This window comes from Anguilla rostrata, chromosome 5 (assembly GCF_018555375.3).
Source record: "Anguilla rostrata isolate EN2019 chromosome 5, ASM1855537v3, whole genome shotgun sequence".
NCBI classification, from domain to species: Eukaryota; Metazoa; Chordata; class Actinopteri; order Anguilliformes; family Anguillidae; genus Anguilla; species Anguilla rostrata.
The window spans coordinates 13,777,066-13,799,993 of record NC_057937.1 but is presented as its reverse complement, the minus strand read 5'-3'; the positions used below and the strand labels follow the sequence as shown (position 1 = coordinate 13,799,993).

Here is a 22,928-nt window from a genome sequence, read left to right as displayed (position 1 = left end):
CACCCCACCTGCACAAATGTAGTCATGGAAGTAGAACTCTATCCTTTCTGCCATAAACAACACATCACATTGCTGGTGTTACATTTTATTTGGATGCTTTCCATTATGTGGCTAGCGCTGCTACTTCCCGTTTCATACCCTGATGGGTTAACCAGTTAGCCCATAACTCAGAAAATCAAATAACAATTTGAGTGCATAGCATTGGGGTAATGCATAGCATTGTTTGTCTTAAAAAATAAATCATGCTCTCGGCAGGTATTCTGAAGCATTTTAATCAAAAATTAGAAAGTGTGCTACTATCGATTAACGGCATTTACAGATTTTTACAAGCAAAACTTTACATTTTCCCACTGAATGAAGAAATGGTGGCAATATCCCCAGTGGCCACAGAGAAGCACACGTTATGCTGTTTCTTTGTGCATTTTCACTCCATGAATCGCCTTAATGACATGCAAATGTTAAAATGAAGTGGTAGTACAGGGATTCTTGGTAAAAAGCCCAATTCTCAGAAAACTGAACACACTAACAGGACTCTGCCACTGCAGAAACATTATTGGCAATTACTTCCACTGCAGAGAGGCTATGTACGGGAAAGACCGCCTTCAGAAGCCTGATCAGCAGACAAGGAAACCCTCCATTTTCATTTACGTTACTATAACAAACCTCATGTGTAATGCACCACCTTTAAGGGGTGTAAAATTAGAAAAAAACAGATTTTAATTTACCGAGGTAGAGCTCCTTTCTCGTGCCAGTTTATACTGCATTAGCAAGCTGTGTAACGTAAGATTAAAGGTTAACTGTGCCCAGTTTAGTAGTAGTTGTGTGAAATCAAGATAGACGGAGCAGTGCACTTCAGAAAAAAATACACACTGCTGAATTCAAGTCCATTCATCCTAGACGTGAGATGATTAGAACAAGGCATGTTCCGAACACCGTTTTAATGTCATAATATATAAATCTGGGTGCGTAATGTGGAAAAGGATAACAAATTCATCCCACATTTGTAAACCCTTAATTTTTCTCCCATGCAAACACGAATCAGTGTACTTCACCGGATTTAACAAGCTCTGCGTTCAAAGATGTGCAAACATAAGATTAAATGGCTAAAGCACATGGATGCTATGTAACATTTAAAAACCCCTAATGCAGCAATTAATCAAGCCCCACCCACAAAAAAGGGAAAAAAAAACACACGCAATTACATCTTTGGCAAATTACACAGACATTTAAAAACAAACAACTGACAGCAATAAAAAAAAATGACACAGGTATCGATGTGATGCACAGACCAGTTGAGCTACTCGATTCAGTGTGACTCCTGCCCATCTAAGCTCCATTGCTGTGGCTGACAGTCTCATTACGCTGTTCCCAGAACGCAGCGCCGTGTCGTTTTGCAGGCTGGGCGTGGTCGTCTTTGAGCACACGTGCGTCGCGTAGGAAGGGAACTGGTGCACCCTGTGGGGTACCCCTTACACTTCCCCACCCAGCCCAGATCTGGACTGGACTGGACTGGCCCCCCCTGCTGCACAAAACCGCCTGTGCAAGGCTTCCAGCCGTGTGCTCTTTAGTGCAAATAAGTTTGCCGAACTCCTGTCAGTTTCACCGTCTCCGAGGGTCATTTTCGTAGTGGAGACAAGGCTGGGTTCGGTTTGGCCCCTGGGACAGGCCTATTGAAAGAGAGACAAGAGGATGAAAACAATGATTACCAGAGCTGTACCTTGTTCCAGATGAGACTACAGCTGACTGAGGAATGCAAAAAACCCTTTGTTTGGGGAACTAGGAGGAAATGGAGTACCTGTATGAGTACACACATCATTAAGCACAGCACAAAACGGGACGCTTCGTGAATGTGAATCGAGGTGCGTGTGCAAGGTTTGTTACGTCTTGCGAGTGCTGTGGAGGTATAGTCTTAGCCTTCAGGCATGGCGGACATAAATAGATTTCAGCGCGACGCGAAGCCGGGAGATTTGCAATTCGTTGCGTGAAACCTCAGTCCCTGCTTCTGCTGGCAGATGCGCACCAGCAGGTGGCGCTATCTGCTCCAGGCTCTGCCTGTGTGTGTCGCAACTAGGCAAGCTTGCTGATAGAGACTGACAAGGCTCCATATAAGGAGACAATAGGTGGGGATTCACTATACTGGTCCACTTCCCACTATGACAGTGAGAAAGCATGAGAGCTAAAGATGTCAGGATTCAACAAGTTCAAAAAAGAACAGTTAAGTGTTCTTAAGTTTAAGTTAAGTTAATGAACTTAATGGTCCTCTCTCAGTCTCTGGACAATGCGCAGACTTATAAAAATGATTGTGGTTGTAGTACGTTTTGTACGTCGCTTTGGATAAAGCGTCTGCCAAATAAATGTAATGTAATGTAATGTACTTACTTCTGAGGTGGAACAGGTCTGAAAAAGAAAAAAAAAGTTATTCAGGACCAAACATTCAGAGTGTGAACTTCATGTATGTAATTCATGTATGATGATACACATTCAAGCAGACATCTCTATGTTTTTTATATCTTAAGTGTTTGGCATTTTTGATACTTCCAATGGTTGATACTCAATTTAATTAGGATAACTAGTTATGTGCACTGATTAACATACTGACTTTCTTCTCATATCACGATTTCCAGGCGTTTCAGAGTCCACCCACACTGTTGTGCTGAAGAGTCAGGTGACGTACTTGAACGTTTTGACTGGAGGAATGCTGGACACCTTGCCCGTTGGCTTGGGGCTGAGAGCAGAGGGCGTGGTCCCCAGCTGGCATATGGGAGGCTTGGGCAGAACTACCCGGCAAGGGGAGGGGTTGAGGGGCAGGGGTCTTTGAGGTGGGGAGGGGGAGGGTCTTTGCTGAAGCTCAGACACTAGCTGTGAATAAGAGAACAGCAGAGGGGGGGGGGGGAAGCAATGGATTTATTTTTCTACAGTTTATGATGCAATAAATTCAACTTCCAGGTGTATTGCTCGTTCATCTTCTTCCTGCTATTAAACAAAACATTATTTGAAGAAACCGCAAAACACGAGGAAACGCCTCGCGCAATGTTATCAGAGTCGACGCCGATTTCTAATGTAAGTTTTTCTCAAAGCGCCGGCAACTTCTTTGCACTGATTAGTAACCAAGTTAAGAGGCGGCAGTATTTGCAGAAGATTAATCATCTTGAATAAATGATTCATAGCAAAGAGGACAAAAGCAGACATGTGTTCATTAGTTCTGAGTAAGAGCTGACAGCCCCATAATGGCAAAGCAAGGACAAGGAAAGGAACAGTAGCATGGGGGGAGAGACAAAGAAAGCAAAAAAATTAAAAAATAAAAAGATCCTGAAACCAGACAGCATGTGCCCTGAAACACCCCATGGTTTTCCACTAAATGGAACATTTGCATTATTCCAACAAGGCTGACTCATTCACTGTTGAATGTTAAAGGATGATATTAGGGACTGTTGGAGGACATCTTTTGTAATCAACACCCTTGAAAAGCTTCAAATGTACTAAAGGTCAGGATTAACAAGAATATTTGCGTTACCCCTACACAATGGGCTAATGTAATGTTTGAGTTTTAGTAAAGATCGTACTCGGATGGAGGGAGATAACAACGGAACAAGGCGGGTTTTACAGATGAGTGACAGCGGCAACTTACCAAAGGGCATCTGGTCGGGCTGAGGGGCAGGGGCTTCTTCGGCGGGGTGAGTTTGGGCAAGACTGCTGGAGATTTCGGAGGAACGGGGGGGGGCTTGCCCACCGGCAGGGGCTGGTCCCGCGGACCGCGGTGGGGCGAGGGCGCGGGACGCAGGGGCCGGACAATGTTGACGGGCTGGTTGCAGTTGGGGATAGGGTTCGGTCTCAGCGGTAGGACCTCTTTGCTTGTGTGTGGAAGCTGCAGAGGAACAGACGAGATTAGAGCCTACTGAATATTCAACAGCTGCTATTTAGCTATGAAAAAACTGTGACAACGTACGCAAAATTTAAATGCAAACAGCAGCAACGGCCTTATGTCCAATGGCACACACTCCCACGCTTGTGTGTTTGTCGCCGGAGAAACACTGGCAAGCTTTCTGGGAAAACATAACTGCTGCTCATTCCGAAATACTTTATTAGTTATATGGATTGCGATGAAATTGCATTCTGTTGAGTTCTCAGCTGAATGTGTTACCAGCAATACGGCATGAATGATATGTTATTATTCCCCTTTCCAAGCGAACAGCATTGATTTAGAGCGCGCTGGAGCCATGTTGGGCCTCCAGGGGGTAGGATCGGCGGGCTTTGTCTGAACACATTATGTGTTAGAGACGGAGCGATTCTCCAGCCCCCATCCAAAATCTCACCAATTTCCCTCACTTCGGCGGCTTGCCGTGGACTGTATTTTTTATTATTTGTGAGTGTAGCACATCAGCACGGAGCCTGGGTGCAATAACGGTTTGACTACAAATGTAAAAAAAAATAAATAAAAATAAAGTCAACAGAACGAGCGGAAGATCGTTCCTGACTTGCTTTTTTGGTCCGACTCTAATCAGCCTCGCTGTGATGCGAAGCAGTGGACAGACTGCCAGAGCTTTGTTTATACCTAGAGTACTGGCAGCCTCTCTTATCTTCCCCTGTGCATGTGGCTACAATGCCCGCAAATTACCCACAGCTGGGCCTTCACGGGCCTTTCATATGACAACCTTCAGAGGGATCCTTTTAGCCAATAAAAAATGAAAGAAAACAAAATGCAACAGAAGAGAGAAAAGTTTACTGACCCCTAGAAAATGAATAAACAGAAAGGACAAAGCGGCTTTCTGTTTGCATGCTATTGTTTATCCATAACTCAAAGAAACATATTTGTTTGTGGTGTTTTAATGTTCATACTTCAGTCCATCTACGTCACTGTAAATTGACAAATCAACTGAAGAACAGAAATAAACTTTGTGGAACTATGAAGACATTACTGGACACATTCAGAACACAGTCTTTCCTGCCCTTCATATAGTTATGATATCTCAATGCTAAAAAATCCTAATAAATAGTAGCAACAATTATGGTTTCATATAAACTGTCATTAACAAAATACAATATCCTGTTGTGGTTTATTAATAGCTTACAACTTGAATCGAGTTACATTTTAAAACAGTTTCTTATGTCATAAATGTATTCAATTGATATACACATAATGAAAATCAGAACAAGTTTGAGTACAAAATTCCCAATGACACACTGCAGGATCACTGACAGACCTCAGATAAATCATCCGATTTTATGAATACCAGTTTTTCTTCAGCTCCGGCTTTTATTTATTATGTTTTGAAGCCATTATTTTGACAGAAACAGATTTGACCTATGTTCCAGGTGTAAATCACTTGCTAATTTAAAAAATGCATGTCAGCTAATGAGAACACTGATACACGTGACAGATACTAGGCTCCTACCCGATGAATGGAAGCAGAGCTCGGGCTCACACAAACCTTCTTTGTGTTGCTGTTCTTGGAGGATGGCCCCACAACTTTCAGATGAAAAGCCGGGTTCAGATGTCCATTTTTCACCTTGTGATCTGTCACATCGTTCCTGAGAAACCAATCAGAAGATACTCAAATGCAGTCGATTCGACTGGAATGAGAACAGCTGGTGAGGACACAACTTTTCCGTTAATTGTGTACGACATCTGCTGAACATTTGAAGAGGCCCGGCTCATTCAATGAAAATATGTGCATAATGGAAAATAATAGCACTATACTGATAACTACATTTGTCCCTCTTTAAATATTAAAAACGTTATGTGTGTGTGTGTGTGTGCGTGTAGGTGTGAGTGCTTGTGTTTATGTGCGTGCGTATGCATGTGTTTACTTGTTTCATTAGGCGATTGTTGTTTGTCAGCTTGCAAGAAACTAAAAAGTCATTCTAGCGAGCTGGTGGCTAACAGAAATGCTAATTAAATCATGTGCTTATAAGAAGGCAGAGGGCTGCTGAGATGTTGACTTCATAAATGTGGATGAAAGTGTGCGTCCTCGATTAAGGCTATGTTCAGCCCTGTCTGACAGTCTGCAGCTCGTCTTACCGATAGCGTTCGCATTATTCCAACTTAATGCATTAAACATGTATTTTTCAGTCAATTACGGCACTAAAAACACCTATTTCTGTAATTCAGTGCTAATTATCGACACTGTGGGCAAACAATTTGCATAACCATTGTACAGCCTCTTCTTTTATTTCAAAACCATTTGTGTGAAAAAAATGATAAAATGTTTACACGTTTTATGGCAGCACGGAAAACATCCCTTCAGGTTAACTAGAGAAAAATAAAGCAATTTAAAAGCCCATGTCCTTTATAAACAGATTTCTTTAAATTTATATGACCTTCAGTTAGCGAGAATCAGCAGATTGTGAAAAATAAAATACAAAGCTTCAGGGGACGTGAGCAAATGAGTATGTCCCATGTTTTTTTTTGCGTCAAACAAAAAAAACTTCTTTATTTGAGGCAGTAATTTGTTTCTTTCAAGTTTTCAGTGGGTAACTATGAAAGGAACTACTGCAGGATGCCATTCTACCTCTCTACAATGTCACACACAGAAAAGCAAATACTATGTAAAGTGACACTTTCCTTTCAGTGTGCATCAGCCTACAGATAAAGGATCTCAAAAACACCACCCACATCATTCTTTTGGTTAGGAGCTGCCATTCTGTAGTGGAGAGTGATGTTTTCACAACGCCAAAGCCACTTGACCATGAAGAGTGAATAATGTGGCGCACTTTTCAATGGGTCTTTCTAGGAGAATGATTAAAAAATTGCTTTAAGAACACATTCATGTTAGCGGTGATATTCTCCGATGTGCTTGAGCTTGAGGCCAGCTTCCTGTCCACTGTTCCACCATACTTCCCATTGGCACTGTTGCCAGACGAGATGGCTGTGTGGTATTTCATGTATTACCTGTTCTCCTGGTTGTTCTTCTCCCTCTGCGAAATCCATTTGTGGTAGAGGGAGGTCTTGATCTTGTAGCAGTAGAACACAATAAGAACGGCGGGCAGCAGCACCAGGAATGCAAAGAGCAGCCCGACCACCAAGCCCAGCTGACCTGAGGACGCAGAGATAGAACACCCAGCAGGGGAACACAGAACCCGCAGAGGTAGAACACTCAGCAGCAGAACAGAGAACCCAGAGAGATAAAGCACTTAGCAGGAGAACAGAGAACCCACAGAGATAGAACACTCAGTAGCAGAACAGAGAACCCACAGAGATAGAGCACAGAGATAGAACACTCAGCAGAACAGAGAACCCGGAGAGATAGAACACTCAGCAGCAGAACAGAGAACCCGGAGAGATAAAGCACAGAGATAGAACACTCAGCAGAACAGAGGACCAACAGAGATAGAGCACTCAGCAGAACAGAGAACCAACAGAGATAGAGCACTCAGCAGAACAGAGAACCAACAGAGATAGAGCACTCAGCAGGAGAACAGAGAACCCAAATACCTGACAGGCGAACCCAGAACCTGGGCACAAAGGGACACTCCATGATAAAGTTATGAGCAAAACCATTCTATCTATCCACACAGTGTTGCTGTGTAAATATCAATCATATTCATATGTAGAAATGCCAAGCGGAACCATACGCACCCTTAACTTGATTATGACGCACATGGTATGTTTACTCTAATACCGAGAACGGAATTTGTTCCAAGAGAAGGTCGTCGACATTGGCAAAAAGCTTTTTCTTGCGTTGGCTCATTTAAAAAAAAAAAGCAGTGCATCTAAATGCATTGGAAACATTTTTTTTTTTTGAAGCTCATTTCTTAGTTCTCGTATCTAGGCAATGACGGACAGGCGGAGGTCGGAGGCTCCAGACCGCTTCTTCGCCATTTTTTCAATCTGCTTTTCTGTCTGAATCGCAGGCCCCGCCCGTGGTTAAACACATTTGCAGCACAGCGGACTCTCCCCCACACAAACAAAACAGCACTCAAGGCTGTTTCTCTGCCTGTTTTTTTTTTTTTTTTTAAATATACTTTGGGACAGAGTGGGAGGAAAATGTCCATTCGCTACATAATTTGAAGTTACTTTCCACACTGCTGTGCTTAATGTGTTCCCAGAAAACCCATGTAACAAATATTACTAGGAAATTCAACACGCTGCTCATTAATGGCTTTTTGTCAGTTTATGAATCAAAGTTTAGGGTAAATTTAATGCACCAAAATGACAATAATTGTTTTCGGTTTTATTGAATATCCACGGGTACTGCTTTCAAATCCTTGTTCGGGTTTCAATACGTAAGAGCTTTACATTCAAACCTGTATTCCGTATTACCATTAATCACTTTTCACAATCACAAAACAACTTTTGATCTAATTGACCTAGTTCTGGTGAAACCAAGGTGATACCACAGTTTCTCCGCCTGCTAGCAATAATGAATAATCAATCAGGTTTTACTGACGTTTCCTTCAGAAAACAGCTGCAGCATTTCATGGTAAATCATTAAAACGATTGTTTGCTGTTAATTGCACTTATTGCATTATTTTTGAGCGTAGTCATGAAATGCAATATGGGAGAGGGTCATAGTGAGTGAATCACTCTTTACGGAGCCAATGATTATCGAAAAACTGTTCATCAAACTCCAAATTATGAGGCTCAGGGCACACAGACTAGGGGTGGGGGGGATGGGGTCAATAAGGCTCCAAAGGGGTCTTTGAGCTCCAAAGACACCTCACTGAGACAAAATTGCATCATTGTTTTTGTTTTTCCCTTGACTTTCCCTCCCCCTTGCTGAAGGACACATCTTGATAACTCTGTTAGCCTGTGAGGCAGATGCAGCGAGGAGGAAGCCTTTACGGAGGCAACCCGAGTTTGCCTCTACATTTAAAAGGTTTTTCCACCGGTGGAATTATCTTCCTAACAAGATCTGTGACCTTTTTCACTCAGTGAATTTTGTCGTTTCGTTTTATTTGATTTGTGTCGACCGCGTGTACTGCGCCTGGCGCTAGCAGCGATGCACTCGCCATTACACACAGCGCTAACACACTTTGCCATATGCTGCGCATCCGACATTAAATCTGGAATGCGAACCATATGGCAAATAACAAGCCGTCTGTAAACGTGGCTCGCAGTAAATGTGGCGTACAGGACAGGCAGATTGTGATAAAGAGGGATGGTACTGGGTGGTACTGCGCTTACTGTCGTACTGAATGGGCCCACTGTCCACACTGCCTCCCAGCCCTGGCTTCTCACAGAAGGGCGGGGCCCATCCGCGGTGACAGTGGCAGTTCCGATTGCTGTTGCACACCTGGAAAAAACACACACACATACACACACACACATGCAGGCAGACACGGATACACACGTGCACGAAAACGCACACACACACACACACACGCACACACACGCATACACGTTAATGTTGGGAGCACAGGAAAATGACTGTAGGACACAGCTGGTAGGAGCTGTGTTTACGCTTTCCATTTAAATTTGGTTGCAAAACAAGGTAACAAATTAAGGCAATGCATAGTGCTTGCTTGTTACCAGACACTTCTTGTATGTACTTGAATACTGATTTTGAATACAGGCATTTCAAATTTAAAGGCTTGCGCATTAATATCTCATTTTATTTGTACGGAAATGCTACTGCTACTGTATGACTCGCCATAGAAACTTCAAAGAGAATTACGGAAACGTCACTCACCCTCGTGCTAATTTACACTGAAATCTTCTGTATATTGTCGGAGCATGCTAACAGGCCGGTACACAACACTGGCACTGAGGACGGAGCAGAGGACTCCTTTCGCTCTCATTGTTTCATGCTTTTCACCGTTTCTTTGCCCCTGTCTGTTTTCATCAAGCTGTTTTTCACTCCCTTATTTGCCCCGAAAACAGCACTTCATCAAAGCTTCCTTCGCTGGGCGGCTCCGCGTCGTCTTTTCAATGGAAATCAAAGGCCCAGCCGGGATGACTGATTGCGCGGCGCGAGATAAGGGGGGGTGGGGGCTGTGTAGGGGGGGTGGGGGGGGGGGGGGATTTCGCCACAGCCACCTGCTCTGCCGTGCTCCTCGCTGCCACGCGTGTTAAGCCGGGGAGATAATTGCGACCGCGACGGCGATGCAAATGAAACGTCGCGATGTAAACAGCGCTCGCACGGAGGCTCTCTCCATTCACCGCTCAAAGAGCGTTGCAGAATAAACAACGCAAACAAATTAAGACTCGTATACGTTTCAAACAGATTAAGCGGGAGGATTAGGGTAATTGGAATAAATGCCTCTCGGCACTCCGGAGACTCAAAAGCTTCTTTGCCACAGATTTGAAAAAAAAAAAACAACTTTAAAAAACACCATGGCTTATTAACGGCAAGCTCCGCTAGTTTTTCATACGCAAGGCTAGTTGCCGGGCACCTGGAGGGCAGGTTTAAAGGATTTATAAGTGTGAAATTATGTCTGTCTCAGTGGAGAGTGGAAACACAGCTGACACGGGGACACTGGGAGGAGCTCTGGGAGATGGAACTCAGTTCGATGCATCTGTCACCCCCAGCAAAGGCAAATGGACTCATTTTTCACGGATGAGGCTTGGAAAAATGAACATATCTACGTGATCTGGATTCAACAAAGTGAACTTTCTTCCTCGGACTTGAGCCCAGGAGGTTTACTGGGCAGCAGTGAAGTTCTGACGTGTTTGGCTTTAATAGGGACACATCTAAGCCCTGGCTGATCATGGGGTGGTCGAAGTTGCTCCAGCATCTACAATCTGAAGTAGTCTAATAGATCAGAAAGGCTGGTGGACTTGTACAAGACTGGTGTTGCTTGGCAGACAGGGTGCGGCCCCTACCCCGTTGCCATGGCAGCGGTTGATGCAGCCCTCCAGCTCGGTGAACGATGCGTTCTGGCAGCGGCGATCCTGACACACCTGGGAGAGGGGGAACGCGTGGAGAGTGAGGGACAAGGCCAGCGGTTACCTGCTCGTTAGGCTCCTCGTGCACTTTGATTCATGGGTGGAAAGTCCAGGGGGCAGAAAGTAAAAGTCCTGCCACGTGCTTCCTCCACCCATGAACTCTGCCAGCTGATTTCACTAATTAGTTCTACCTCCTGGCTGAAGAACTGTGCTAATTAGCAAATCCAGAAGATTGAAGCAAAATACGGGGGAGGACTTTTACTTTCTGAACCCGGATTTTCCATCCCTGCTCGGATCCTCTGTTGGCTCATTCACTGCCTACCGTGTGTGTGATATTGATTTACTGAGATGATCATTGCCAGATAAGAGCATCAGCCAAATGTGTAAATGAAAATGTAAATGTAGAATGAAAAAGGCGGCATATTGCATGCACATGCGCTAATCGCTTCTCTTCAGCGGTACGACAAACAGAGAGAAAACACCTTTGATTAGACGCAGAGCCCCTGTCCTCAAATCATAGAGATTTTAATTTAGCTTTAAACAATGCAATATGTAGAAGTTACATTGAATAATGAAGTTGTATTTTATGGAACTTAATCTCCAAACAAGGGGCTTCCACTGAACAATAACACTTGGTAAAGAGTGTTATGGTATTATTAGTAACACTTATTTTATGTAACCATGCATAAAGCACGTCACGGTTGCTACGGTTAACCTGCTAAGTGCTTTACACAATGCTCCTGCACATGCACTGCCTATGGTCAGAGAGTGCCCTTAGCTGGGTACATACTGTATCCCTGTTGCTCAAATAACTCATGTACACACACTTATGTTCCCTCACATTACAAACAGCTCTGAATAAAGGCATTTGCTAAATGCGTTTAGCGTGAAATAAAGAACAAGAAATGCAGCCAACTAAAGCTGGCACTTGCTGCCTTGGACGGATACTGGCGAATCCCTGCCAACTTTCCACAGCTTTCAGCAAACAGTCAGGAGCGCCCTTAAGCACCCTTCCCCCAGCGAGAAGAGAAAGCCCTCGGTCAGGCGGGAGCGGCGTCACCGTACGTGCCTTCCCCTCCCCGCACTTGGTCCCGGTCGTGACGAGGCCTGGGTCCGGGAGGTCGCCCTGCCCGTCCTGGGTGGCGTAGACGTAGGTGCCCCGGCACTTGAGCTCCATGCCGTCGGTGCGGATGGTGGTGTCGATGGACACGGCGTTGGTGCCCTTGGGCTTCTTGGCAGCGCTGTGGCACTGGATCTTCCCGCACTTGGCATCGCTGGACGGGGAGGAGCAGAGCAGCAGAGGGACAGACACACATTAGTCACACGGGAAGCTCGCGGGACGAACGTTTCTTCGCTTTTGCCAATTTTTCCACCCACCCTCCTCCAGGGCTATATTTTGATGATGCGAATGCCAAGGGTGATTTCATAAATGCAGTGACGCTTTAACGGGGCGCTGGATTCAATTGCCTAACATGCGTTTGGACTTTGGTCCAAACTTGGCACTTTGAAAACGGGGCACCTGGTCTTAATTCCTCTTGGATGCAGGCTAATGCCTGGAGATCCACAACAACAGAGCACTGGCAGGCCTTCCACAGCTATAAACAATGATGAATACTATGGACCCTTTCCTAATTAAGCTGACACAAGTTCAGAATGAGTTTTCTAAAGCTGAATGCGCCAAACAGAGCTAAACATGATCTGCCTTAATTAAACAGTCCTCTGCTTCCTTTCACATATTCGTAAATATTGTATGCTTTGTGTGTGGAGGAGTCATTGCGTTGAAACAAACACCCTTTTACGCTGGCGCAGTTGGTTCTCCGGCAGTAAAGACAACGACTACAGACTCATTACCTGCACGCCCATTTGCCGGTGAGCCGGAGGGATCTTAGATCTGCATTGCATTGTGGGTCTGGAATGAGAAACCCCACAGAGGCTGTGCATCCCAGCAGGCTCCCGAGACCAGCCCTCCCTCCTAGCCTCACCTCTTTTCACACTTCATGTAGTTCCCCTGTCCGTCCTTGCCGCAGTTGCCGAAGGCGTTCCCGGCGGCGTTCACGTCCTGGAAGCAGGCGTCGTGAGCGGGGCGGGCACCTGCCCCGGAGAACAAAGAGAAGACGGCGTGTTTGCGCGCTGCAGTCAGAGATCAGAGGGAAAGCTCGCCGTGGGATTCGCCGAGCTGGGAACCCTGAGGGAACGCTGTCACACAAACCGAAGAGCACGGATGTGGATCCTGGGCGGGATATCGTTGTTCCTGTCCAGGATTGTTAGTGTATGTCAGCACTGTATGTACTCTGTGTGTACTGCACGTACACATTTTCTTTGCTACCTGTATAAAGTAAATAAATAAATAAATAAATAAACAAACTGCAAAATGGTGTACTTGCTAAATGCAGCCATCTTCATTGATAGGATGTTCACACCTTGGTTGGTTACAAATAGAGCAACAACAATGGTTTCAGAGAGATGGTTTTGATAGAAGCATATGGAACCACTTCAAGTTTCAGCTGTCAAATGAACATGGCAATGAAAATAAACAACCCTAGCTTCTACTTTTATTTACCCACAATGTAAAGCATTTTCATGTGACCTTGACTATTCATATTACAGAGAAAATGCTGACAGGAAGAGACATGAGAACAAAGGAGAAATTATTCCCGGTCCTCATACAAGAGAAGTGATTACGACACAAGGAGACCAAGGGGTATTTCATGAAGCAGAACTACTGAGTTCACAAGATAACCAGTAAAACCTGCAGTGGCTCTTTTTACTTCAGTCCATGCTCAAGATTTGGGAGTTCCGGGATTTAGCAGTTATCCAGCGAACTCAGTAATCTTTGTGGAATACCACTCTGGGCTTATATTCACAACGGGCTCTCAGAGTATGAGTACTGATCTAAGAACAGTTTTGCCTTGAAACACATAAGGGATAAAGTTGGTTTATGTACAAGAGGAAACTCATCCTAGACCAGTCCTCCTGCCCTGAAGCTCTTTATGAATGCAAGCCATGTGCTATTTCCTTTACGGCATCTCAGAATTGATGTCAGTGAGACTAAGATCAGTTCACTTAAAGAGCACTAACAAGGAAATACCCCACATTCACAATGGACCGTAAACATATAACTGCAGTATGACATTGAATCAATGGTGTATAATGATCAGGTAATGTGAGTATTTGCCTTTAACTTCTTTTCTCATTTATTGGTATGGAATAGAAATTTAAAAAAAAAATTCTTGAATTTGCTTGTCTGTAAGATCATAGCTTTAATTCCAGATAGAAAGCAACTGGAAAATTAATCTGAGGTTTTTCCTCATACATTATGCCCACTAACATTTTAAAAGTACCTTAAATAATTGCTGAGTCAGTGATGAATTTAGCTTGAGATCTACTTTGAGTAACTTGCCTTCAAATGAATAAACTGATGCACTCTACAGGCAAATAATGTTAATTATACACCATTTAGATTTCTAAAACAAAGGTAATTATTTGATCCAAGCAAATTCATTCTTGAGAGTAATTTAAGGTTGTACTGTCTACACATTTAACGTGCCAAAGCACTCTTATTATCTGTAGTAAAAACAAATCAGACTGCAGTATATCTCATGTTTTACTGGCATTGCTTAATCATGCCATATGACAACACAATTCAGAGAAATAATTTTTATGAAGTTTACTATAGTGAATTTTATGCCTATTGACTGGCAATAAACATGTGGGAGGTGATTATGTATACACCAGCCATTTTTATAGAGCTTCCTGAATTTTATTGTCTTAAAAAAAATTCTCAGCATTAGACTTTTGTGTGTCTGTGTGTGTGCGTATACTGTATGTGACTGTATATGATGTTTCAGGATTATATAGCAACAAATTGGAAGTCTGTGTGTGTGTGTGTTGTGTATGTTTGCGTGTGTGCATGTATGCGTGCGTGCGTGCGTGATGTTTTAAATGGAGGCTGTCCAGGCGAGAGACAGTTACAGGTACAGTAGTAGGCAGCGTCTGTGCACTGTGCGCCCGGTGTCGGGTGCGAGGCGGGAGGGCCTACCGTATCCCCACAGCTGCACGCACTGCTGCTCGTGCGTCAGGCACATGCCGTTGTAGCAGTAGGCGTGGCCGCTGTGGCAGGAGGAGCCGTCCAGCAGGTAGACGTTGGAGGGGCAGTAGGGGGAGCCGCCGGTGCAGTACTCAGGCAGGTCACATGCCCCTGCCGGCCCTCGACACATAGTCCCGGCCTGCTTCAGCTGTGTGGAAGACAGCAGGACCAGCTGTTAGGAGTCTTCAATGCTATCGGTGGATTAGGCTGCCAACTAACGGTTTAATCACTAAATTAGCTTTCATCTCATAAGCTGTCAATCTGTTGATCAATTCATTTGTTCATAAACCAACCAGGTAAATGACTGAGCACTCAGTTTATCACCCCATTGGTCAATCAATTAATCGACCAATCGGTTTATCAAACAATCAAGTTGCAGAGCACATTTCAACCCTGACAGTATAATTTTAACTCTGAAGAAGTGCATCTGCTCCCTGCTGAACTCACATGGTCTCTATCAGAGCAGTTTTACCTATGAAAATGTTACTGTGCAATGTTGTGGAAGGCTGCTGGATTCAAGGATTTCATCATTGTAGGGACACTGATTTTGTGCCTTTAGCAAAAACTCCATAAACTACATAAAATGTGACTGTACGCACTGTAAACTGCACTTGAAAAAGTACAAATACTTAACAAATAAAATGTGTTCTATTTCATAAAGAGTCCTTCACAATTAATTGGCTGAGAGAACGTACGACATTCAAAATGTGGGCAACAAACAGCCATTAAGTACTAGAGAGAGAACACATTAACAACCTGGAGAGAAAAAAAAAGAACTAAACAAACGCATTTAAAAAAGGGCACGTCCAGGTTCGCAAGCAGGCAGCACAATACACAATGTGCAAAACTGTACGCATTCACAGTTCCTCTGGATCAGGATGCCTGCAGACAAGCAATTCAATGTAATCAGGAGCCATCTGAAAGGAAAGAATGCGAAACAGTACCAGGTCCTGACAGTATGACAGTAACAATTACAAATCCGGTAAAATGTCCTTCGCGCAGGCGTACGGAAGTTAAAAAGGAGCCTTGAAAATGGCTCTGTATTTGTCTTTCCTTTCATTGTTATTCACCAGAACCACCGGGGCTGCTATGATATGGTTCTATGAATGGTCGATAAAAATCGACCACTTATAGAACCAAATTAATGTCTTGTGTTGTTTGATAATAGCGAGTGTGCTGATTGAGAGCACATAAGTGTGTACGCACAGAGCAAGCGCCTCTTCACGCCATTAACTTTAACGATAGGGGATGCAAAACCCGCGACAGCTCGGGTCCAAAGAAAGACGCGACCGTCGCTAACGGGGTGGGCCGATCGGAAAGCAGACCCAAAAGGGCGTGTCTTGAGGTCAGAGGTCACTCTGACAGGCCTTCCGGACACCACCCAATGGTCCGTCCCTGTGAGACAGGGTGCTGCTCCGGTCATGTGGCTATGACAAATGAACATAAGGTTGTTCCATATAGAGAGCGCTTTCCTGTACAGACATAGCCACTGAGTGTTCCATATAGAGAGCGCTTTCCCGTACAGACATAGCCACCGAGTGAATCTGGCAGTTACTGAAAGCTTGGTGGAGCCCCGCCCATTTTTATCTCTGGTCTGAGGTGGGCGTATGTGAAAGGGGCGAGGGTGAGGTGCGAGGGGGCGGGGGTACCTTGCATCCCTCGCAGCAGACCCCGTGAGCGCACTGCGCCTCCTCCTTCAGAGTGCAGTTGTTGGCGTTGCAGCAGTCGTTGGTGCACTCCTGTCAGACCAGTGGAAAGGCTGTTACAAGCTACAGTATAACACCCACGGATGACCGTGCGCCCTCCACACAAATCTATCTGAGCTGTCCAATGTGACGGAAAAGCACACTCAATTCAGACACATATGCACACACACACACACACAGGCCCGCACGCATGCACATGCACACACACACACAGTCACATACACACATGCACAAACAAACACACACACACACATACTCATGCACAGACACACGTACACACACACATACAGTACACACATGTACACACACACACACACACAGTCATATACACAAGCAAACACACACACACACATACACACGCACAGACACACGCCACACACACACACACACACACACACACACACATACATGCACACACACACACACACACGCACAGACACACACACACACACACATACATGCACACACACACAGGAATAGCAGAGGCAGTTGCCATGGCGCTCCATATCAACCTTTCACTCTTACGTGGGAGCTGGGTCAATATCTGCCGGTACGAGCGCATGGAGGATTTAACAGGCACAGCAGCATAAGCAAGCAAAGTAAGTTTCCTGTGCATTAATGCTTTTCCATACATCAATTTCAGTCTGCCCTGACAGGATACGGTATGCCCACAACTCCAGTCCCAATACGCTGCCAGACATCGGTCATGATGTTCCGTACACAGCGCGCTGAAGAGGCATGTGATTTTCATGAAACAAAAGCTGCGGGACGGTAACTAATCTGTCCGTAGCATATTTGTCGATGCCTTTAAAATTACGTCTGCTCACTTCTCCAAGCGGGAGAAAATAAGGGAGTGCTGTTATCAATCTACTTTCGGTTTTAATGCATTACCCGATGCCTCATTGAATAATTGAGTAATTTATCTGTCAACAAATGAATAATTATGAAGCGATATGCTACACTGCACTTTCTGCATAAGCAAGTACAGGAATGCCCACTTTAATTAAAGGGAAAGGAATACTTCTGATTCCTTTATGTAACTGCATATATCCACAATGTCTATTATCGTGTTTGACTGGGTTCAGAGCAAATACTTTTTAATATATGCTCATCATATGTAAATGGGAACTTAATTATAATGCATGCTTTGACCTCTATCCACCCGAACCTTAATGACAATCTATGTGGAGCTAATCAAGCAGATTCAGGAAAGATCCTAATACAAAGCTGCAAAATAGTCCAAAGCATATAAAGAAGGATAAGCAAAAATTGTGAAACACATTTCTGCTGACAATTAATAACATGCAGCCTGACTCTGTCATACCCGGGAAGCCAGATTTATGCGCCTGTCTAATAACAACTGTTATATTTTCAAGATCGTGATTAAGGGAAGCTTTAACGAGTCACCAAAACTTTAGAAATGCAAACTGCACATTTAAGTGACTGATCCCAAATAATATGCAGATTTTCTATGAATTATGCACGCCTGGTATAAATATACCAGTGCACTCAATGAATGGCGAAATACTACTGAATGACACTGTTTTCACGCATGTTTTTAAAAAATCTTTCAAAACCACTTTCAGGATTCAGAGAAACAGCAGCTTCTGATCTTGAAAGCCAATTAGGAATTATACTGCTTAATTAAATGCAACCTTGTCGTGTATGCGTTCATATAAAATCTAATTTTATTCGGCGTAGTGCTATTTATAAACAAACTAATACAGAGCGCTTTGCAGTTTGCTCTCCAGATTGCTGTGAATAACACAGACACTTGAGGGGGAAATGTGACACAGTCCACTTCACCATGCACGCTATGATGAAGCCAACTACGCTGCAAATGGGAAGCCAATCTGCAAATTTGACAAACCTCTTTGACTGAAATTTAGTGTTGTTCCCCCCTGGCCGGGGTTATTCATGAGGGAACAACTGGCACGGTGAGCTCACCGATGAGCCAAAGCAAACCAGAGTGCTTCTGTGTGAGTAAACACAATAGGGCGTTATTACTCATAGATTATCCGAATATCGCCTTTTCCCCAGGTGTTTCCCTATCTGCGGTTTACCCGCCTCCTCCTGCCATGGCTGCAGGGGATTCTGGGTCGTGTACCAAACAGGCCGCGCCGGTCTCTCCTCCAACAATTATACTAATCCATCCTTCCCTACCGCAGTCCAGAAATCACCCGCGATCGCAAAAAAAAGTTTGACATGGTTTATGCAGGAGGCCAGCGAATGGAGACTGCGCGAGTGTGGCTTTTTCTGTGGGAAAGCTAAAGAGAAGATGATCGCAGGCCATTATCCTGGCCAATCGCAACTCGTCAAAGAGACAACTTGTTTTGCCCGGCCGTCGTAGATGCCCGGCAACAAGCGTGCGACTCCAGGAAGTTGGGAGACTTCTAAACTTTGCAGTAATCCTGTGCCCGGCTCAGATTGGCCCATTAATCCACTTGCAGAAAGAGTTTAATTTTGCACTTTGTGAAGTTTCGGTTTTAAATAAGGTCTACCCTGTTTAAGTCAACACACATACAAGATGCAGGGCCAGCTGGCTGGACTGACTGGCTTAAATGTCACTCTGAATAACTGGATGGCTCTAAGGACAAAAATAAAACAAAAAATCCTGCCATGATAACAGCCCAAACGGAAAAGTAACATATTTAAATATATTCAACATCTATTTAAATATATTGTGTAATATATGTATGAAATACATAAATTAACATGTATTTTTTTAAGTATATGTATTGTGTGTAAGCAAATACAGTATATATGTGAAATGCATGTACAAATACAGGCCATAAACATGCAACAGAGGGCGATTTTGAATATTTTAACACATTTTCGCAATATATTTGAAATCCATGTAAAATATATGACGTAAATATGTGTCTAATAAATACATTAAATTACATACATTGAAATACATGTAGTTCATATATATTTCCATATATCATTTTTCCGTATGGGTGTGCTCATACTCCATCCTTTTATTTGGAATATTCTCCCATGCATGACATTGTTTCACAAAACAGTTCCAACATGGATCAACCCTGCCCCCCAAGAGAGTATGAAATTGAGATGCAAAAGTGACAGCGATAGGCCTACAGGCGTTAGTGGTAGAGAGAAAACTCTTGATCTCGTGGGACGAATTCCTGCTTGTCTTAGCGCCAGGTTTCAATAAAATCAATAAATAATTTACACTCTGAGACACCAATAAATCAAAAATGCCAAAGGTAAACAAAAAGGCAGGCATTTTTATTTTTAAAGCTAAAAAAAAACTTTATCACTTTATTTAGCCAGTTCCAATGATTGACTGCTCGCCTTTCATTTTGACACCGTCAGAAAGATGCTTTACGGAAAAACAAAAAACAGGCGAAATTAGGCAAGACTGAGCCTGAACCACCAAAAAAGCGTGCTAAAAAAAACTCCCCAGTGGGAAGAAGAAACGATCAAACAGCGCAGCGAAAAGAAAAAAAAAGCTCCCCGGTGGGAACTCAAATATAGAGGGTGAGATCATCCTCCAGAGGCCAGGGTAACTTAAGGTAGGATGGCAGAGCGTTTGTATAATTCTGTTAAAGACATAAAATCATGGAAAAGCTGTGTGGAAATCAAAGGAAGTCAGCCATCAGAGGTCCAGCTAACCCAAACCCCTGAACCTCTCTAGGGAAACCCCCATGTGACGGTGAAGAATGTCTCTCCTCGCAGAACTGCACGCAGACATCGAGGTGACCGTGTCTCACCTCCGGCTCTCCGCAGTCGCACTCCTCCCCCTCCTCCACGAAACCGTTCCCGCAGCGCTTGCCCCCCACCAGGTCCTTCATGTTGGGCATGTTGAAGAGGCACATGCCCCCTCCCTTCTGGAAATAGTTGTCCAGGTCCCTCTTGCTGCAGCGGCTGAAGACTCGTGGGAATGGGTGCCTGACAGAGACACAGCACATAGACACTTACGCTAGCTCAGGTTCACTTAGGTGAACCTCATCCTAAAATCAATTCTTGAAGATAAATTGATCTACAATAATACACAAATACAGCATTGCAACTACGATACACTACTGGTCTAGATATGCGTCTCTTGTTCTGGAGAAATCTGCCCAATTGATGTATTCCAGGGCAGGCACATCCACTCTCAATGTAATAATGACAGGCAACTGAGTCTTAGAGCATTGTTTCACAAGTAGGATCAAGTTAAGCACAACTAGGAAAAATTTTATTTTTTGAGAGACTGATATCAAGCAATAACATCAAATAAGAGTGATTAACAATTATTATTTTCATTGTTTTGTCATTTATGACCAGTTGCCATTACAAAAATTACAGATTTATTTATTTTATTTTTGATATCACACATTTTCTAGTCAAATGGATGCATGTGTCGAATGGTTGCTGCCATTTTGGCTCTGAGCGCATTCCAAATATTCATGTAACACTCCCGCTGTGCCAGCAGCCATTGCGGCTCTAATTCCAAGTTTCCACTGGCAGGCTACAACAGGAATCGCCGGACCAAAAGAGCACCACAAGTGTATATAAACTACAGCTACTGCATTAATAGCAGTGCAAATTGCAGCTGTATTTCAGAAAGAATTGGTAGCTTATTAATTGAACAAGTATTAATACAAAGTGTCTGTGACAGCTTACATGATTCTATCCATCTATATAATATTACAGATCAGTTGGGAGCACTGGAGCAGTTCCCTCATTGGGTAAGGGGTGTAGGCAGTGATGTAGGCCGTGAAGCTCATTAATAATGGCGGCCACCGCTGACAGCGGCTATGATGGATAGCCCAGGGCTCACCCGGTGGCGGCGGCCATAACGCAGCCGCCCTGCTCGGGCGTGGCCTCCACGCAGCAGCCCTCGTTGTCGTGGCTCATGCCGAAGTTGTGGCCGATCTCGTGGGCCATGGTGGCCGCCGCCCCGATGGGCAAGTCTGAGTGGTCCTGAGGGAGAGAGAGAGAGAGAGAGAGAAGAAGAGGGAGAGAGAGAAAGAGAGAGGGAGGGAGAGAGAGACTTTACACTTCACCACTCTAGAGAGAATGCAACTTGACACTTCACCGCTCTTTAAAATCAGCTCAATGCACCATCAAAACCAGGATCCTAGCGGCAACTAATTCAATTAAATGGTTAATCCTGTGGAAAAAAAAACACATGTAAACACACACACATACACACAGACACACATACACAAAACAAAACAGAGGGCCATGTGGTACTGCATAAAACCAAGACAGTATATGTCAAGTATTAGCATGGACCCCTTGGTAACGTAAAACTTTAGTAGTTGCATTAAGGCATTAAGTGTGATGGGAAACAGCAATTTCTCCTAAGTGGTGTACTATGTTGTCCAGAGGATATACGTTTATGGTGACTTCCCTGACTGTATAAACATTAGGCCATTTAAATAAAGATAACATGTTGCAGAGCTTGTAAAGTGTGTTGACTTTGCACGTCTGAGGGCGACCTTCTCTAGTTATACCAGACACGACACCGTTTTACTGCCCCCCCCCCCCCCCCAGGAAGTGGTCTGCACCCCTAACCCAGGTCACATGGAATGATTTCGCGCAAGCTCTGCCGGCAAGCCCTGCCAATTTGTATTCTGGAAGCCTGCAGTCGCTGTGGTGGGGGAGCTAATGGAGCCCGTTAGGAGATAATCAAACGCGGGCGAGGTATCGACGCGGCTGGCCTCTCTCGCCCTGGCTCGTGTTGCTTGCTGTGGTAATTGGGAGCGATGCCGCCAGCGTTACTCACCACGTTGATGCCCCCCGAGTTCTCGTGGCTGCACATGCCTTCCAGGGGCGCCATGCCGATGGTGGTCCCTTTGAATATCACGCCCCTGCAATACAAATTTGGCACAGGTCCTCGTGACACTCTCCCACCCTCGCTCTACGCCATCCCACAGAGCCTGGCTCTTCACCCTCAAATAGAGCGTCACTCTAAACGCTCACACAGGGCCTGACTCTACATCCGCATACAGAGCGTCACTCATCAACCACACACAGAGCCTCACTCTACACCCTCACACACAGCCTCACTCTACACCCTCACACAGAGCCTAACTCTACACCCAAACACAGAGCCTCACTCTACACCCTCACACACAGCCTCACTCTACACCCTCACGCACAGCCTCACTCTACACCCTCACACAGAGCCTAACTCTACACCCTCACACACAGCCTCACTCTACACCCTCACACACAGCCTCACCCTACACCCTCACACAGAGCCTAACTCTACACCCAAGCACAGAGCCTCACTTTACACCCTCACACAGAGCCTCACTCTACACCCGCACACAGGACCACATCGGCTTGCAGCGCG

The 22,928-nt window shown here is 44.5% G+C and overlaps 1 protein-coding gene across 4 annotated transcripts in view; it reads right to left on the bottom strand.

Moving 5' to 3' along the window:
- Nucleotides 1-256: 256 nt before the first annotated feature.
- LOC135254769 (disintegrin and metalloproteinase domain-containing protein 33-like) overlaps nucleotides 257-22,928 on the bottom strand; it is a 99,686-nt gene continuing 77,014 nt past the window's right edge. For 3 of the 4 annotated variants that reach the window (XM_064335246.1, XM_064335245.1, XM_064335248.1), the window contains 15 exons: nucleotides 22,356-22,440; nucleotides 21,405-21,547; nucleotides 20,353-20,530; nucleotides 16,562-16,651; nucleotides 14,865-15,060; nucleotides 12,808-12,916; nucleotides 11,895-12,099; nucleotides 10,763-10,840; nucleotides 9,125-9,233; nucleotides 6,890-7,034; nucleotides 5,430-5,529; nucleotides 3,629-3,865; nucleotides 2,675-2,859; nucleotides 2,380-2,397; nucleotides 257-1,667 (listed from right to left, as the gene is read on the bottom strand). In XM_064335246.1, the coding sequence (XP_064191316.1) occupies nucleotides 1,616-1,667; nucleotides 2,380-2,397; nucleotides 2,675-2,859; nucleotides 3,629-3,865; nucleotides 5,430-5,529; nucleotides 6,890-7,034; nucleotides 9,125-9,233; nucleotides 10,763-10,840; nucleotides 11,895-12,099; nucleotides 12,808-12,916; nucleotides 14,865-15,060; nucleotides 16,562-16,651; nucleotides 20,353-20,530; nucleotides 21,405-21,547; nucleotides 22,356-22,440 (1,930 nt within the window). In that variant the 3' untranslated portion in view covers nucleotides 257-1,615. Of the gene's footprint in view, nucleotides 1,668-2,379; nucleotides 2,398-2,674; nucleotides 2,860-3,628; nucleotides 3,866-5,429; nucleotides 5,530-6,889; nucleotides 7,035-9,124; nucleotides 9,234-10,762; nucleotides 10,841-11,894; nucleotides 12,100-12,807; nucleotides 12,917-14,864; nucleotides 15,061-16,561; nucleotides 16,652-20,352; nucleotides 20,531-21,404; nucleotides 21,548-22,355; nucleotides 22,441-22,928 lie in introns of those variants that run through there. The other variant, XM_064335247.1, reaches the window with a different exon arrangement.